Below are 19,774 nucleotides of genomic sequence, written 5' to 3' on the forward strand. Positions count from 1 at the left end.
AGTTTCAACGACTCCTCGCTACTCGTTGTCCAACTACTGTCTGCATTTTTTAGATACCCCACTGGAGTAGGGTTTTTTGCAAGAATGCGCCTAAATCGTGAGGACTCATGACAGCCCTCTACACTACCGCAGAAGGCTCTCCAAGAAACTCTCTAGGCTTTCTTCAACTCGGACTTGTAGATGGCCAGTCCGGCCTTGCACAACGCCCAGTCGTCGCCAAAGCCGCTTCTACGGGCTTTGTTGAACAGTCTTCTGCTCGAAGATCTGATCTCCGTTAGCTGCGAAGTCCACCAAGGGGGTTTCCCTTTGATTTTCTGAGTTCTCAGAGGACAGGAGCTGTCAAGAGTAGTTCTACTAACAGAGCTGAAAATCTCGACGAGCTCATCATCCGCATCCGCCGATAGGATCGAATCCCTGTCGGGTGCGGGTGGTAGAGCTTATCGAAGCTTCCTGCAGTACCGGACCCAGTTGGTATTCCTAAAATTTCTATAGGTTTTGAGTTCCGGGCATGAGGCTTTCAAGCTGAAACCAATATATCTATGATCCGAGAATGAATGGTCGTCTAGAACCCTTCATTCCGAAATCAAGGGAGCGATTTCTCTAGAGGCTAGCGTAATGTCAAGGACTTCCGCCCTGCTAGCAGTAACAAAAGTAGGGCTGTTCCCCCTGTTACAAATAGAAAGATCTACTCTACAAATAAAATCAAAGAGTGACTCACCTCTTGTGTTAATGTCCGAGCTCCCCCAGACGGTGTGCCTTGAATTTGCATCCGAGCCTATTAAGACACCGGCTCCTTTGCGCCTGGCCTCTGCCAGGGCTCTTCTCAGCAGGTTCGGAGGCGGCTCCACCTCGTCGTCGTGCGGCATGTAGGCTGAGAACAGCCAGAGTTCTCCAGCGCTGTCCTCCAGTCTAGCAGCGACGACGTCCTCGTTGCTGAAATTATGTAAAAGAAAAACGTTAAGTTCGTTTCTGATCAACAAGCAGGCTCTGGTTCTACCTGTACTGTTTGCGGCCAGGAGCTTGTGGTTCTTTGTCCTTCGACCAGAGATACCGTTGCTGCTCAGCCACGTTTCTGATCAACAAGCAGGCTCTGGTTCTACCTGTACTGTTTGCGGCCAGGACCTTGTGGTTCTTTGTCCTTTGACCAGAGATACCGTTGCTGCTCAGCCACGGTTCCTGGATAAGGACAACGTCGGCTTCGTCCCGTCCTAGACGAAGCACTAGATCGGCGGAGGCCGCCTTCGAATGCTGGAGGTTAATTTGGAGGATCCTCATCCTCCAAACTCCTCTCCAGCAGTGCGAGTTCCGCACCTTCATCCGTACTATCGACCCCAGCAGCCTCAAACAGACGGTCGAGACTGAAAACGGATCCATCATCGACTGACGGTCCGCCCCCCGTGCTCACCGTATCCGAGAGGATGGGGTTGATATCCATTTTAGAGTGGGTCGCTCTCCCACTCTCTTCCACCTCAGCTGGTGGCGACGGGCCATCAGCTCTGGCTTCATTTGGGAGAATCCTGAGGACGACCCTCTCGAAGCCATAGCTTATGGCCCCCTTTGCACTGCTGAGAGGAGCGAGGGACTCCTTATTTAGGAGTATCAGCGCTTGCCGATATGGTTCCTCGGTCCTCTCCAGCCTAACCACCTTCCAGTCCTGGGTGGGAAGAGATGGATTGCAGTACCGCAATATCTCTTCAATTTCGGTCGGGGTGGAGGGTTCGGCCGGAAGCCAGACACGAGCACGAGGTCGCATCGGAAGATCCGATTTGGCCACCGCCTCGAGCCTTGCTCCCTTCCATACTTCCCCCACCCTGGCTACCGCCTCCTTATAAAGGAATGCCGACCGTTCGTCGGCACACCTTACAAGTTTGCGTAAGCCGAGATTCCACCCGGCACTTTCACATCTAGGGGGTGGTCCAGGGCTTCCCCTGACCACCTTCATGAACACTGCGGAGATAGCAGCCGCTACCCGCTTCCACTCTTCATGGGAGATGGCTCCATCTCCCCTGCTGCTGTCGTATACCCCGAGCTCAATTGAGCTGGCGAGTTTAGCGATTTCGCTAAACATCGGTGCCGCTCCGACTCGAGGCTTCTTACCGAGGGAGGATTCCCCCTCCTGCGACCTCTGTCGCTTCATCGACGCGGGGGGTACGCTCGGCCCCCCTTTCCCGACATTGACGTCGCTTAGCACCCTTTTGGCCCACTCAAGTGTGCTAGCATGCTGATCAGTTTCCTGGTCAGCCTGCTTGCCACCGTAGCGCTCCAAAATCTTGGTAGCCAGCCGACGGTCCGACTTCAGCTTTTTAGCTGTAGTCTGGCGTTTCCCCCCGGAGCCCTTAGCTTTCACTGAGGACCCCGCGCCCCCCATGTACTAAACAGAGGTTCCTCTGCTAGTGCTGGCGATTCCGCCGCGCACTTCTGCCCTACCTAAGGTGTCCGTCGGCAGATTCCTGCCCACTCCCCCCAAGTTAGCGCCCCTAGCGATGGTAAGCCGGTCACCCCCGGAACTGTTCTTCTCACCCTTCGGCGGAGACGGTTTCGTCCCCATCGGTGAGGATATCAATTTTCCCAGTTTGGCATACATATACATATATTCTCTGCATATTTTTGACACAAAATCATACTATTATCGAGAGTTTCAATTATTTATTTTATTATATGAATTGCAATGATATATCTTACACATTAACCGATATTTTCGGTAAAAAGTCAACTATAATTACTGGGGTCCACATATTCACTGTTCAACCAGTTTTGGTTCGATTTAGACAATTTTTTGGCCTCAAGGTGGCATACTTTAAGCGTATTATTGACCCAAAGTTTTACCCAGATGCAATTATTGTTGCTTGATTTGCATAGTGGAAAGTGAAAGAATCAGGTGATTTCGCTCATTTTCGCACTATAACATACATATATAAAAGGAATATTGTGTACCAAATTCGGTTGAAATCGGCTAAATAGATCCCAAGATATGAGCGGTGTCACGCCCACTGTCGAATTTTGAACGCGTGTCCTATAAAATCATCTCATACCATCCCAGAGATAAAATTGAATGTCTGTGGCGAGTGGGCGGGGTTGCCACCCGATTTCATCCATTTTCATACCATGGATAGAGGTGCTAAAAACATTTGCTCTCAGTGAATTTTGTTATTATAGCTTTATCGGCTTAGGAGATATGCAATTTAAACCTATTAGGGGGCGGAACCACGCCCAATTTAAAACAACGGATTTAAACGGCATATAACCCTCTCCAATATGATCTTGTTCACCATATAACAGTATTGTATCTTATTGTGGAGCTTAGTTATGGCAATTTATTTGTTTTTGAATAATGGCGTTTCATGGGCGTGACAGTAGTCCGATTACGCTCATCGGCAACACCAACCGTCTTACGGTACCAAGAAACATGTGTACCCAGTTTCATAAATATATTTAAATTTTTACTTAAGTTACAGCTTGCAAAGACGGACGGACGGGCAGACAGTCACCCGGATTTTAACTCCTCTTCATCCTGATCATTTATATTATATAACCCTATATCTAACTCGATTATTTTTAGGTGATACAAACAACCGTTAGGTGAACAAAACTATTATACTCTGTAGCAACAGATTGCGAGAGTATATAAAATAATAATTGATAAATATTAAGCGTTTGAAGGAATTTATTCAACTATTTAGGATATACTGAGGTAGACATAAAGGAATAAAACGAAAAAATGATGGAAAATTTTAAATAAAAACCGGGTCAGTTAGTAATGTGATATAAATACTCCATTGAAACGCCTCTGTCCATGGTGGCATGCCATGAAAGTATTGACGCCGAATTCTACGCATTGTCGCGAGTTTAGACGAATTTTTTGTTTGAATCGACAGTCTGGCGACAATGGCGCCTGTATGACAGTTTTGTCCTTTCTGCAGTGCCGATTACCGATTGGACTTCATTTTCTTAGCGCCGAATTTATATAAAATGGGCTAAATCGAAAATCTTTGAACTTACTAAAGATGTATGTATATAAAGTAAACATATAAAAGCACTATATGGAGTCTGCTTAAAACTTATAGAAGTAATAAAGGAGTACTAATGTCGATTTTATAATTTAATGCCATACTTGTACCAGAGAACTTAGAACAACGAGAAGGTGCAAATTGAATTTTGTATGATGCTCGATTGGTTGGCTGAAACATTGAGATCAAGGAGTTCACCATTTTCTGTAATATTTGCTGTCATTTAACAGAAATGAGAATTTATAACAACGTTCTCTGACAAATTACGTATCTCCCAATATAAAGAGAAAAATGAAATGAAATGAATGAGAAAACAAAAAATACAAATGCCACTTCACATATGCATGATTAGTTTTTGCCACATAAACGATTTTTATGATGAAAAATTGATAAAAGTATGATTTTTTTGCACAAATGCTACATTGATAAAATGTGAAAGATTATGCAAAAAATGATATTACTATTTGCATAATTTTCTAATTTCAATTGTTACAGAATTAATAATTTATGTATGTACATATGTACATCAATATGTTATATTATATAATATAACAATATATTATCACTTATCAATAAAAACATGTGGGCGCACTTCTCTATATGTAAGTATGTATGTAAAAATATGCGTATGACCGCGCAAAATAAGTAATGCATACACAAATCTACATACATTTAAGCGTACAAATGTAAGTACGTCAGCCAATAGGCAGAATACAAACATTGTTGTACAAAAACAACAATTGTCTCAAATAGCATGAGCACCAAAAATCAATATGGTAGCCAAATCCTAAATTTGTAGTAAATCATACACCAACAACATTTTCATTCATGAACGCTGACGCACAAGCAATAAGCTAAGTCGTTTCATTCATAAAAGCAAACTCCTTACACATCTCCCCGAGCATGCGCTTGCCTACAAGCGTCTTTTCGCGACGATGGCAAAAGCTAGAAATCATAAATGGAACAACTTTTTTATGTTCGATGTATATACATACATATGCACCGATGTTCTTTGGTATGCGTATAAACAAAAATTGAAATAACAACAAGTAAGGAAGGGCTAAGTTCGGATGTAACCGACATTTTATACTCTCGCAAAGTCAAATAGTATACTCGTTTGAGATTTCTTTGTGGATTGACTGATATTTTCGGTAGAAGGTCAACTATAGGCAATGGGGTCCACATATTTAGTACTTAGGGGCTTAAACAGTTTTGGTTCGATTTAGATAATTTTTGGCCACAAGGTGGCATACTTTAATCGCATTATTCACGCAAAGTTGTATCCCGATACAGTCATTGTTGCCTGATTTGCATAGTGGAAAGTGAAAGAATCAGATGGAATTTAAAATGGTGTTATATGGGCAATAGGCGTGGTTGTAGTCCGATTTCGCCCATTTTCGCACTATGACATAGAAACATGAAAAAAACGTTACGCACTGAATTTGGTTGAAATCGGTTGAGCAGATCTCAAGATATGGGTTTTCACCTAAAAGTGGGCTGTGCCACACCCACTGACTAATTTTGAACGCGGTTCCCATAAAGTCATCTTATACCATCTCAGAGATAAAATTTAATGTCTCTGGCGTGTTTAGTGCTTGATTTATCGCGCTTTTAGTAGTTTTTAACAGTACCGTTATATGGGGAGTGGGCGGAGTTGCCACCCGATTTCAACTATTTTCACACCGTCAATAGAAGTGCTAAAAACATTTGCTTCTAGTGAATTTTGTTAATATAGCATTAGCGGTTTAGGAGATATGCACATTAAACCTATTAGAGGCGGGACCACGCCCACTTTTTAAGAAAAAGTTTTAACTGCAGATGCCCCTTTCTAATGTGATCCTGTGTACCAAATAACAGTCTTGTATCTTATTGCGGAGCTTAGTTATGGCAAGTTATTTGTTTTTGATTAATGGCGTTTTGTGGGCGTGGTCCGATTACGCCCATCTGCAATACCAACCGTCTCAGGGTACCAAGAAACATGTCTACCAAGTTTCATAAAGATATCTCAATTTTTACTCAAGTTAGAGCTTGCACGGACGGACGGACGGACGGACAGACAGTCACCCGGATTTCAACTCGTCTCTTCATCCTGATCATTTATATATATATAACCCTATATCTAACTCGATTAGTTTTAGGTGATACAAACAACCGTTAGGTGAACAAAACTATTATACTCTGTAGCAACAGGTTGCGAGAGTATAAAAACGAAAGAAATTGACTTCGCACAAGAAAATATAAGTAATGAAGGAAATAATATGAAAATAGAATTAAAATATCAATTAATAAAATAAGGTTATAAAAATAAAAACAGAGTATAAAAAAATATCTGATAGGATTTGAACTTAGGCAAAATATTTCACTTTGCAATAATTGGGCGTGCTATACAAGCAGCACCACATATGATATTGGGGCAATTTTGTCTAATTTGTAATTGATCTACAACAACTGATCTACCATTCCCCTCGCATTTGTATGTTGCCCACAAGCTGCTGCCTCGGTACGATGTGAAAGAATTTGTCTGATGTTCCCTTCAGAGAGGAGAATTAGCAAGTTAAAATAATATTTTAATTTTTTTCATATTATGCACTATATGTATATGGCATTAAATTATAAAATTTATATAAAATTGACATTTATATGAAATCAATAACTACTTCTATATATTCTAAGCACACTGCATATAGTACTTTTATATGTTTGTTTTTATTATCATTATTTCATAGTTTGTCGATTTAGCCCATTTTATCTAAATACGACGCTATGAAAATGCAGCCCAATCGGTAATCGCAATATTTCAAAAGAGCATAAGTCAACTTTCAATAGCAAACCACTGCAAAAAGGACAAACAAGACAACATAGCCGACCGACATTGTCGCAAAATTGTCGATTCAAACAAATTTTGTCAACTCCGCCGGATGCGCAAAATTCGCCGTCAATATGTATGCAAGCTCATATGTATCTATGTATGTTTGTCGACAAAGTCGTCATTTGGTTTTTTTCAACAACACAATGTCCGCGCGAACTCGCCGTTATTTCGTTGGCTTGCCACCATGCACAGAGGCGTGTCAAGTGAGGGCTCATAATATATTAATATGTTGCTTAGTTTGTATTGAAAAATACTGATGCATTTATGACTTATTTTCGTGATATAATAATAATATACATAAAAATATAAATACACATACATAAATTCATACTTATATCGTTTTTAAAATAAATTCGATTAATAAAAACTATCGGAAATAATTATGTGGCAGTCCGCCCCATCCCCTTCTTGACGGCGATCGTTCAACCAGAGAACTTAAAACAATGAGAAGGTGCAGGTTCGACAGCGAACAATTTGTAGGAATTTATCAAGGAGTTCACCACAGATGCATGAGAAACAAATAACATTTTTCGCTTTTATAACAGCGGTGAATCTGTACACATACGCTCTCTTAACATAACCAACCGACGTATATTGAAGAGAATATAATATGTGAGCAAAACTGGGCATATTGATATGCCACTTGAAATATATTCCCTTTTATTGAACTATTATTTATTATTTTTTCAATTATTTTATGTTAAGTCATTTTTACTTTATTATGAGAAATATATCAAAATACTTTTAAATTATTACTAATAAAGTATTTTGATATATTTCTTAAAATAATTCATTAATTGTACTTGACACCATTATGGAGTCATAAAAGTACAGAATTGTGTTTTGCCGTCGGTATTTCACATTCATGCTTCAATTTTTCTTTTCAAATGCATGTGTAAACATATGTAACAGGACATACATATATTATGTCGTTTACACATTTGTATGTATTTTTATGTAGATATGTACACTCATTACTTCATGTGAAATCTCCGTTGACACATTTTTTGCTTTTATGTCAAAGAGTCAATCTGTCGAAGAACTGACGCGACGACAAAGCGTCACAACATTGTGTTGTTGGTAGAAAATCCGAGATGTGCCATACACACTCTTACAAACATACATCGCATATGGGCAAGTGCAAAGTCAATGTGTGTACAAAAAATTACCGTTTTCTTTAAAAAATTAAGAAAAAAAAAGTGAGATGCAGCAAGACACCGGCAGATAAGAGAGATTGGAGGAGTGATACTTAACCGGGGTTTACTGTATACATAAATCAGAGGAATATTGAATATTTTCTTTAAAAAGTTTCTTGAATTGTAAATCGACAAATTTACTATGTTGTCACTTTTATTCTAAAATATTTTAATAATCATATTTGAGGGGTTGTCACTTTTCCCTTCTAGAGGGAATATCAGAAATTTGTTCAATTTATGATTTTTAGCTTTTGCCATCGTCGCGAAAAGACGCTTGTAGGCAAACGCATGCTCGGGGAGATGTGTAAGGCGTTTGCTTTTATGAATGAAACGACTTAGCTTATTGCTTGTGCGCCAGCGTTCATGAATGAAAATGTTGTTGGTGTGTGATTTATTACAAATTTAGGATTTGTCAATTTGGCTGCCATATTGATTTCTGGTGCTGATGCTCTTTGAGACAATTGTTGTTTTTGTACAACAATGTTTGTATTTTTCCTATTGGCTGACGTACTTACATTTGTACGCTTAAATGTATGTAGATTTGTGTATGCATTACTTATTTTGCGCGGTCATATGCATATTTGTAAATACATACTTACATATAGAGCAGTGCGCTCACATGTATTTATTGATAATTGATAATATATTATTATATTATATAATATAACATATTGATGTACATACATAAATTATTAATTCTGTAAAAATTGAAATTAGAAAATTTTGAAAATAGTAAAATATCATTTTTTGCATAATCTTTCACATTTTATCAATGTAGCATTTGTGCAAAAAAATAATAATTTATCAATTTTTCATCATAAAAATCGTTTATATGGCAAAAAATAATCATGCATATGTGAAGTGGCATTTGTATTTCTTGTTTTCTCATTCATTTCGTTTCATTTTTCTCTTTTTTGGTAGATACGTATTTTGTCAGAGAACGTTGTTAAAAATTCTCATTTCTGTTAAATAACAGCAAAACTATACAGAAAGTGGTGAACTCCTTGATCTCAAATTTTCAGCCAACCAATCGAGCATCATACAAAATTCAATTTGCACCTTCTCATTGTTTTAAGTTCTCTGTTTTGTCAGAGAACGTTGTTATAAATTCTCATTTCTGTTAACTAACAGCAAATACTACAGAAAATGGTGAACTCCTTGATCTCAATTTTTCAGCCAACCAATCGAGCATCATACAAAATTCAATTTGCACCTTCTCGTTGTTTTACGTTCTCTGGTTGAGTTTAGTTTTTTAGTTACAAACAGACATTCAAGTGAACGTCCGGTGTGTTTAACGGGAGTACCTGCCGTCGACGGCCTTATCTCACGGCGCTCAAAAGCACAGCGTATCAATACAATGCGTTGATCAGCGCCCCGAAAATGCTAGGCATTTTTCAGTACCGATTGGTAGTGTGGAATGGACACACTACACACCTTGGTAAGGTTCGAGGCCTATCTAAAACCTCTGCCGTACTTTGGGTCCGGCACCCGGTTGCAATGCAACTCCACATTCAACTGACAAAACGTCAGTTCTTCCCACATTTGGGTATAAACCACAACCACCACGATACTCCCCGAAGGGCCAGTCCGCACGAGCAGGTTGGAGCGAACTCCAAGGGCCCCTGCTCCCCGTGGTACCAGAATTAAGTCTCCGGTCAGACCTCGTAGCCGAAGCTACTACCAGTTGGGCCTCCATACAGCTCTGGACTGGTAACCAAGGGTTGAACCCCATACGCACATTACACTCACACACCTTTCACACAAGAAGCTAACCCTAGCTCACAGTTAAACGCCTCCGCCGCCTAAACAATTCACGCGCAAACGACCCTAACTGTTCGGCATTTCGACTAGTGGAGATCACACCGCTAACATCTAACCGTCCATCAGTCCAGCTAATCCCTCATAAGCCACCCGACCGTTAGGACTGTTGTCCCAACGGTCTTGCCACCTACTCCTAACCCTATCATCTAGAAGCCTCTTGCACCCTAGATATCCCTCCCTCTCCACATCATCATCGGAAATTCAGTCATTCCGCAGCAATGACACACTCAAACCCCTTCTTAACCTGAATGACACAGCTCGCTGTACAACAATCAGGTCAAGAGGGGGTGCACCTAATAAAACCTGCATCGCATCCGTTGAAACGGTGCGACATACAGGCAAACATGCAAGCATCATGCAACGTTGCACCGAGAGGAGTTTTCGGCGCCCAGAGACCGTCATCGCTGATTCCCACTATATTGCGGCTCCATAAGTAGCACAAGCTACAAATAGACCACGATATATGGTGCGAACAGCACGACGTCCAAGGCCCCAATCGCTCCTCAAAATGCGTCGCACTTTGCCTACGACTGCCTGCAGTCGCTCCTTCAAATTCGCCAAGTGTGGAGTAAAACACATTCTTTCACTCATGGTCAGACCCAGGTATTTGACTTGCGTCACATACCTGATGCTGACCCCATTCACACGGACAATCGGTGGACGAACCGGAGACAATCTGCCCTTAAGCAGCATTGTCACCGTTTTGTCCATCGATATGTCAATCCCCACACCTAAACCCCAACTATTTACAATTTCTAAAAATTGTCCTCCCGCCCGCTCTAACTCAAATCGCGATCGACCTTCAACCAGAAGGAGAAGGTCGTCCGCATACGCACAACATTTACAGAGGGGTTCGAGCTGTCCAAGCAAAGAGTCCATCATGAGGTTCCAAATATATGGACCGCAGATGGATCCCTGCGGACAGCCACGAACCACTCCGATCTCCACACTCCCATTCATTCCGACTAGAGAGGCTTTTCTGTCCGAAAAGTAACTCCGCCAAAGAGTAATTTCCGGACAGCCAAGCTCCTCCAGCCGTTGCAACACTCGATCCCAGCTTAGGTAATCAAATGCCCCCTTGAAGTCAACAAATATGCCAAGGACATATTTGTTGACATTCTCCCTAACAGCACCCTGAACGTAGAACCACGCATCCTCTACACTGCGTCCTTTCCTGAACCCATACTGCCTATCCGACCACATACCCCGCGTTAGCTCCTGAAGCCGTTCCACCATAACTCTTTCCAGCACTTTTCCAAGTACTGGAAGAAGACTGATGCCCCGATAAGAACGAGGATCGCTCCTGATCTTATCCGGGGACTTCAGGAGAGGAACAACCCTAGCAATTTTCCACTCGCGTGGAAAATAACCCTCCCACACGCACTTATTATAAATGGCCTCCAAGTATTCCGGAATGAACTTCCACAAGCTTTTGCACATCTCTCCGTTCAAACCATCAAAACCTGGGGACCGTTTAGACCTGACCAGGCCAAAGGCGTACCCCAACTCTGTGTCCTCCCTCTTACGACCCCGGCAGATCCTATAGACCTGACCCCACGGGTCGTCCCTATTCTCACTCACGAAATTCCTCCACTCCTCTTCTTTAACTTTTACCAACATATTCTTATATTCCCTAGCCGCACAACTAAGTTTATGCCTAAGCTGGGACAGCCTGTCAGAATTGGACCGCCGAGCGCGTTAAAACTTTCGCCTGACAGTCCTCCTCTTCAAGGTTAACTCACGCGTCCACCACTTAATTTTCCTAACCATAAAACTTTCACACTTTCTAATTACCCTATCATTTACCCCCCACACTACCTCATAAAGACGAGCAATCTGCTCATCAACCCCCAAATCCTCAAACGCTCTAAGCGGTATACCTAATACCGCTTCCCTGACAGATCGTCCATATTGGTTCCAGTCGATACCAGAGGTACGCCATCGCCGCAATGGACTCTCATACAGCGAGGGAGGGGATTTGGGAGTAACAATAATTTGGATCAAATTATGATCACTCAATCCCCACCCTCCCTTAACCTCCCATCTAGCTACGAACGCCCTATTTGCTGCCTGATTCATAAGCGTCACATCAATATCACTCACGCCCCCAGGCCCATCAAACGTGTACCATTCACTCGGCTCCTTCACAATGTGGAGGTTTTTAGCCACCACCCATTCACTTAATTCCTCGCCTCGACTGTGGCTTTGATATCCAGACGAAAGCCGGGATACCTTACTAAACCACATCGAAGACGAGGCATTCGCATCCAGGCCTAGGATAAATGGGCTACTACTCGCAAGTAGTAGTAGCTTATCCATGTAGCCCAGGTAGGGCTCTAGGGGCTCGCTAAATTTGCAGTACAAACTAGCTACAATCAGCCTACCGAACTCCCCCTCTATCGCGACACATACACCCAGTTGTGAGGAATCCACAACTACACAATCGTAGTTGGGATCACTCACAACAATTGCAGCATTAGCCCCAAGGTCCGTAAAGACCCTGAAACTCCCACGAAGACCCCGAACCACACCATTGGTGGCGTAGGGCTCCTGGAGTAAGGCAATGCCGCACCTCCCCTTAGTCATACACCCCCCCAACTCACACATTACGGCATACGCCCCCTGGCAGTTTAACTGTATTATTCCCCCCATCAGTGTCTGGCGAGGGCGCGCTCAACAATGCCACAGTATATGGGGCAGACAGCCGACATCATAAGATGCCCAGCTGGTCTACCCTTGAATGCGCAGTTGCGGCAATGGAGCGCATTGACGCAACTGGCAGCTCTGTGGCCTTCCTGACCGCACCTCCGGCAGACATCTGATTTGGCCCTACACACAGCCACTCTATGGTCGAAACTCATACACCGGAAGCAGCCAGCAACGGGGCTATCCGATCGCACCCGGAAGGAGAACCACTTGATGTAGCACCTACCTGCCTCCAGGAGGGCGGACATCATTTTGTCTGTACCCTCAAGGACGACATTGGTGCTACCATCAGGGGCCACCTTCCAGGGGCGACTGACCATCCTTACGTCAGACCTCTGGGACGGCGGGCTGAAATCCTGAAGGTTCAGCCGGAGTAACTCTTCCATGAACTCATCATGGGAGATTTCCGTGTGAACCCCCTGGACTACAACCCGAGGACCCAACTTCCGGTTGACAGTCACGTCCAACCCCACCTCCCCGAATTTCGCGTTCATCGCCACTTTCTCCCTCTCTAAAACAGAGGGAGTGCGGATAACCACCACACCACCCTTAATTGGCCTAACCTCGTGGATCCTTATCCCTCGTGGAAGGACCCACCTCCTTAACTACTTTTTTTATGACTTCCTCAGAGGAAGCTGCAGGCCCCTTACTCCTAACCACAACGGACCAGGTCTCAACAGGCTTCTGCGCCACCGGTGCAATCGCCTCCAGTACAGGTGCTGGGGGCGGAAGCATCGGTGCCGATGGAGCCGGCATTGACCTGCTCGGCGGCGAGGAGTGTCCCCCACAGCCTCCCTTAAGGGCGTCAAGAAGTCATCAGAAGTGCCTCGTACTTCAAGGCAAGCTCCATCAGCCCCTTCGCTATCCCTATATCAAAATTCTCGGCCCCAAAAACTATTCCGCTAAGTTCCGCCGAAATTTTCTTTATAGCCGCTACATGGCTCACCGCACCAACCCCGACAATAACCGCGCTCCCTTTAGCAGCGTCTTTTCTGCCCGCACTACTTTTTCTCGCGCTCGCCTTATTTTCTCCCGTCTTTTTCGCGCCCTCGTCACCCCGCACGAGACCAACTTCGCCAGCGCCCGATTTCTGCGCAGCCACATCTGCTGCACCCTCGCCCGACTTTGCGGAGTGAACAGCCACTTTTTCAGCGGTGTCACCCTTACCGCACCCGCAACCACTACCGCAGACCCCAAACGCGCCTTCTGCCGTGGCGGGGACCTTACCGATGGCCCCACCATCTCGTCTCCCGAAGTGTCGACCGTAACGGTTGATGGCCCCGACTCTTCGCTCCCAGCGAGGGACTTAACCCTCCTCCTCCGTGGTGGAGGCATCTCTGCCTTCGGACTTCGCCTTTCGGTAGGCTGATCCGCCAAGCGTACCACTGACGCAGATGGGACTCGTTCAGACAAGACCCCGAAACAGCCGCTCACCACGTACGTGCGACTGAACGCGCTGAAAAAAGTGTCGCAAGCGCAGACCCGCTCTGTAGCAGCGACGACCCAAGCGGACGATTAAAGCGTTCTCGCAAGGGTACAGCCCACAATTCCAACCAAATGGTCTGGACAAAGGTCACTCAAATGACCGCCGGACGGAACAAGTTCCCGTAACGGTTGCGAGTCGACCGGTGTGGCGCTGAACCGAATCGATCCGTGGGCTAAACGCACACTATTATGACCGTTTGTCTGCACAGGATTCACTATCTCCAACACTGGGACAGCCGCCGGTACCTGTCGAGCAATCCTGCTCAGGACTTGCTGACACTGACCAACTGAACGCCAGATGCCCAACACAGCACTCCAAACAAGCAGTTCAGCCGGCAAACAATACCAACAACACAGCACTAAACTGGAACTGTACGGAGAGTCCCACAACAACAACAACCACGTTGCGGTAGTACCTAAAGGTACAGTACACAATATTAAAAATATGTACTTACCGCTACTTAATAAGCCCACGCCAAAAAATATCCAAAAAACGCGCAATTCGTGCCCTAGCACGAAAAACCACACACACGGTCCCGTAACCGAGCAAAAACAATTTCCAGCGAATACCCGCACAAAACGAAATTCCAAGGAAATTGTACCAACAATTTCCACACACCCGCCAAGCAACGGTGCCAACTCACTCGCGCACGTCTATTCGCGTCGGAATCCAAACAACGAATGAGTCAATTCAAGTGAAACTAATATAAGCGTGTTAATAAGCAATACTAACTTCTCATTTATTCAATTCAATTCATTTCAATTTTGCGCATACTTTGTAATCGTGTTGAGTTTAGTTTTTTAGTTACAAACAGACATACAAGTGAAACTAATATAAGCGTGTTAAAAAGTTGTCACTTTCTTCCGTTGTGTTGTTTTTTCTCTTTTTTTATATTTTGTATGTGTCCTTTAAATTTTTAAAGGATCCACAATCTTATGAAGTCTAAGAGTAAGTATAAATTTAAGTGTATTTATATTTTTACGTTTATTATTATTATATTACGAAAATAAATCATTAATGCATCAGTATTTTTCAATACAAATTAAGCAACATATTAATATATTATGACTCCTCAATTGAAACGCCTCTGTGCATGGTGGCAAGCCAACGAAATAACGGCGTGTTCGCGCGGACATTGTGTTGTTGAAAAAAACCAAATGACGACTTTGTCGAAAAATATACATTTATACATACATACATATGAGCTGGCATACATATTGACACCAAATTTTGACAAAATTTGTTTCAATCGACCATTTTACGACAATTTTACGGCTATGATGTCTCGTTTGCCTTTTTGCAGTGCCTTGTCATTGAAAATTAACTTATGCTATTTTGAAGTACACCGATTTTAAATTTTGCTGCATTTTCTTGCCATTGAATTTAATTTAAATGGGCTAAAAAGAAAATCAATGAAGTTATGATATTAAGTAAACATACAAAGTCATTATATGAAGTGTGATTAGAACTCATAGAAGTAATAAAAGATTTCATATGAATGGCAATTTAACATTAATTATATAATTTAAAACCATATGTGGTATAATATATGAAAATCAAAAATCAAAAATATTAAATCGGCAATGACCCAAGTTGCCATTTTTCTCTTCTGGAGTGAACATCAGAAAATTCTTCATCTTTTGATTTTTAGTATCACCATGAAGAAGCAGCTTTTGGGCAACTCGTAGAATACGCGCGTTCTTATGATAGAATTTGTTGTTGATGTTATTTGAATTTGCGTTTGTGCTTGTAATTATGAATATATGCCATACGACGTGTGTACATACAATACAAACAGACCGTGGCAAATTCACGTATTCATGTATGTAGGCATATTGAATTGTTTGTATGTACACAAGTCATAGAACATACAAACAGACCGTGGAAATTCAAGTATTTATGTTCGTATTTCTATTTTTGGCTGCTTTGTGTAAACGAAGTGAACACTAACTGGTGGTCAAATCAAAAAATTGTATACCTTGTATTATCAAAACCTCAAATATTTAACGAATTAAATGCAAGGTAATTATGTACTTAATGACCCCACTTCGGAGGGGGTTGGGGTTGCAGATGGTATGTGAAGGGAGTCTGTGAAATACAATTTCAGTGGATTTAGTGTAGAAAATTATCATCGAGGTTGAGATATTTTCTCGGGTTATATAAGTGACCAGCCTTTCTACACTGGCGGCCTTCGGCCGCGCTTCAAAAAAATAACCCTGGTCGGTCCAAAACCGGGGTGTTCATAATTCAATCGCGTCAAAATCCTTTTCGCTGCTGTTTGTGCAGAAAGGAGTTTGACGCAATTGAATTATGAACACCCCGGTTTTGGACCGACCAGGGTTATTTATTTGAAGCGCGGCCAAAGGCCGCCAGTGCAGAAAGGAGTCTGACGCGATTGAATTATGAACACCCCGGTTTTTGACCGACCAGGGTTATTTTTTTTAAGCGCGACCGAAGACCACCAGTGCGGAAAGGAGTTCGACGATCTCCGATATTCATTTATTCCATAAAAACGCGGAACAAAAGAAATTTTGACTATTACATTTCTTCAGTATATTTTTTTCATAAGAAAATGTTTAACACACTGAACTGGTAATTACAGCTAAGAGATCTGAATTCTAAAGAATTTTGCCGCTACAACAACAACTAAGTGGCTTGAATATGTGATATGTGCAAAGTGTGTAAATAAATATTTAAAAATATACATAAATTATTAAAAAAAATTCACTTTCCGCTCACGGATTTGTAATCTACGCGTAAAAATAAGAAGATTTAAAAAAAATTTTTAATTTTTGAGGCCTCCTTATGTGGGGGACCTAAACTATACATTTACCTTCTTATGTTTACATTTCTCCTTACTTTTTTGCTATAAATTCTATGCTCTACGCGAAAATTTTTTTGTACTAATTCTAAGAAATTATAGCTACAATTTATTATGTACAAAGTTAAAATTTTTAATGCATCTTCAGTTTGTCGATGTCAATTAATCAGTCATGACGAGTTTATGTGAGTTTATTACTCTTGTGCAAGATCGTGAACGATTCTTGAATTTTTTGTTCGAGAAACGATTAATTCGTGAACATATTGTGTGCCGAGAGTGTGGTACTTTTATTCATGTGAATCGAAATACATTAAAATTACAATGTCCATCGAGTACCTATAAATATATTAGTAAAAGAAAACGTAAAAAAGTTCGCTGTACATATCGCGTTTCAGCACTAACGGGTTCCTGGTTTTATCATAAACGAAATTTGGAGAGGATTTGTAAATTTATTGCCTTCTTTGTGTGCTTTCCACCCTCTCATGTTGAGCTTCTAATGGCAGAATTATCGATTTCAAGCAAAATCTGTATAGATTATCTATCTTTTTGTCGCGAGGTAACATTTTAAAAATCATTTCTTTAATTTATCATCCTGTACGTTGTTAATGTATAAATTAACATGATTATCAATCAGGTTTGCCTTCATTGGGTTCATCAACGTCAAAAACGAATAGGTGGTGTTGGTCAAGTTGTTGAAATAGACGAAGCAAAGCTTGGAAAAAGGAAATATCATAAAGGTCGACTGATAACAGGTCAATGGGTGTTTGGCGGTATCAATCGCTCAACAAAGGAGATCTTGATAGTACCTGTTAGAAAAAGAGATGCTAATAGTTTATTAGCGGTTATCAGACGGTATATCATTGATGGAACAACAATTATATCAGATTGCTGGCGTGCATATAACTTTTTAAATAATAGAGGGTACAGGCATTTAACCGTTAATCATTCACTGAACTTCGTAGACCTCGAGACAGGTGCTCATACTCAAAATATTAAGCGAGTGTGGAGAGATCTAAGAGGTGCAGTGCCTAAATATGGACGACGAACAAATAAATGGCCGATGTACATTGCTGAATTCTTATTCAAACGTCATTATAAGTATCATGAACGAATTGATGCAATTTTTGATGCGATAAATGTGATGTACCCGATTGCAGAAGATGATTTTCCCTCAGAATCATCTTCTTAAATTCAAAAGTATATCATTATTTTGCGAGTAATTGTAAAATATCAATAAAACTTAATTTGTACCACTTAAATAAATCTAAAATAATTATATTGTAATAATCGAAATCAGCCATTTAATTAATAAAAAAATATTTGTATTTCCACCCTCCATAACTTTTTTTAAGGGGTGACCGACGGGCAATTCCTTCGAATTCATAAAAAGGACACTTAATTGTGTCACCCCTTACAACCCCAACCCCCTACGAAGTGGGGGTCATTAAGTACATATTTACCAAAAATATTTTTTATTGTACACGTTTTGCGAATTCGCCTCCACAACCACAAATTCTCACAAGATTTTTTCTATTTTCATAGATTTAATCAATAATTCACCGGTTTTATAAAACTGGGCTCATGTACAATAAAACTAGAAAACCTACACTACAACTAAAACTTATTATAACTAATTTCTACATATAATATATTTTAAATGTCTCAGTAACTACATACAAAACTACTTAAACCTTCTAAACTACACTTATTTACACCTGCAAAAAAAAAATTAAAAAGAGCTGAAAATAGAAGAACATCTAAATGTGTAAGAAAAGTATGATTGATCGCTTACACAAAAAAATACACCTTTTAATAGGGAAATCAATCTATGGAACTTTAATTTAAAATAAGTGCACCATAATCCCTATTTCTTATTTATTTAATTTTTATACTCTCGCAACCGGTTGCTACAGAGTATAATAGTTTTGTTCACCTAACGGTTGTTTATATCACCTAAAACTAATCGAGTTAGATATAGGGTTATGTATATATAAATGATCAGAATGAAGAGACGAGTTGAAATCCGGGTGACTGTCTGTTCGTCCGTCCGTCTGTCCGTCCGTTCAAGCTGTAACTTGAGTACAAATTGAGATATCTTTATGAAACTTGGTAGACATGTTTCTTGGTACCGGGAGACGTTTGGTATTGCAGATGGGCGTAATCGGACAACTGCCACGCCCACGAAACGCCATTAATCAAAAACATATAAATTGCCATAACTAAGCTCCGCAATAAGATACAAGACTGTTATTTGGTACACAGGATCACATTAGGGAGGGGCATCTGCAGTTAAAACTTTTTTTCAAAGGTGAGCGTGGTCCCGCCTCTAATAGGTTTAATGTGCATATCTCCTAAACCATTAATGCTATAATAACAAAATTCACTGGAAGCAAATGTTTTTAGCACTTCTATTGACGGTGTGAAAATAGTTGAAATCGGGTGGCAACTCCGCCCACTCCCCATATAACGGTACTGTTAAAAACTACTAAAAGCGCGATAAATCAAGCACTAAACACGCCAGAGACATTAAATTTTATCTCTGGGATGGTATGAGATGACTTTATAGGAACCACGTTCAAAATTAGACAGTGGGCGTGGCACAGCCCACTTTTAGGTGAAAACCCATATCTTGGGATATTTTTAACCGATTTCAACCAAATTCGGTGCATAACGTTCTTTTCATAATTCTATGTTATAGTACGAAAGTGGGTGAAATCGAACTACAACCACGCCTATTTCCCATATAACACCATTTTCAATTTCATCTGATTCTTTCACTTTCCACTATGCATATCAAGCAACAATGATTATATCGGTGTAAAATTTTGCGTGAATAATACGTTTAAAGTATGCCACCTTGTGACCAAA

General features: G+C 41.4%; 1 protein-coding gene across 1 annotated transcript; it reads right to left on the minus strand.

The window, feature by feature from the left end:
- Positions 1-1,255: 1,255 nt before the first annotated feature.
- On the minus strand, positions 1,256-2,368 carry LOC118683099 (uncharacterized). The gene has a single exon (XM_070106111.1). The coding sequence runs from the start codon at positions 2,366-2,368 to the stop codon at positions 1,256-1,258; it is 1,113 nt and encodes a 370-aa protein (XP_069962212.1).
- Between the last annotated feature and the right edge of the window lie 17,406 nt (positions 2,369-19,774).

The sequence above is a fragment of the Bactrocera oleae genome, chromosome 2 (assembly GCF_042242935.1).
Source record: "Bactrocera oleae isolate idBacOlea1 chromosome 2, idBacOlea1, whole genome shotgun sequence".
NCBI classification, from domain to species: domain Eukaryota; kingdom Metazoa; phylum Arthropoda; class Insecta; order Diptera; family Tephritidae; genus Bactrocera; species Bactrocera oleae.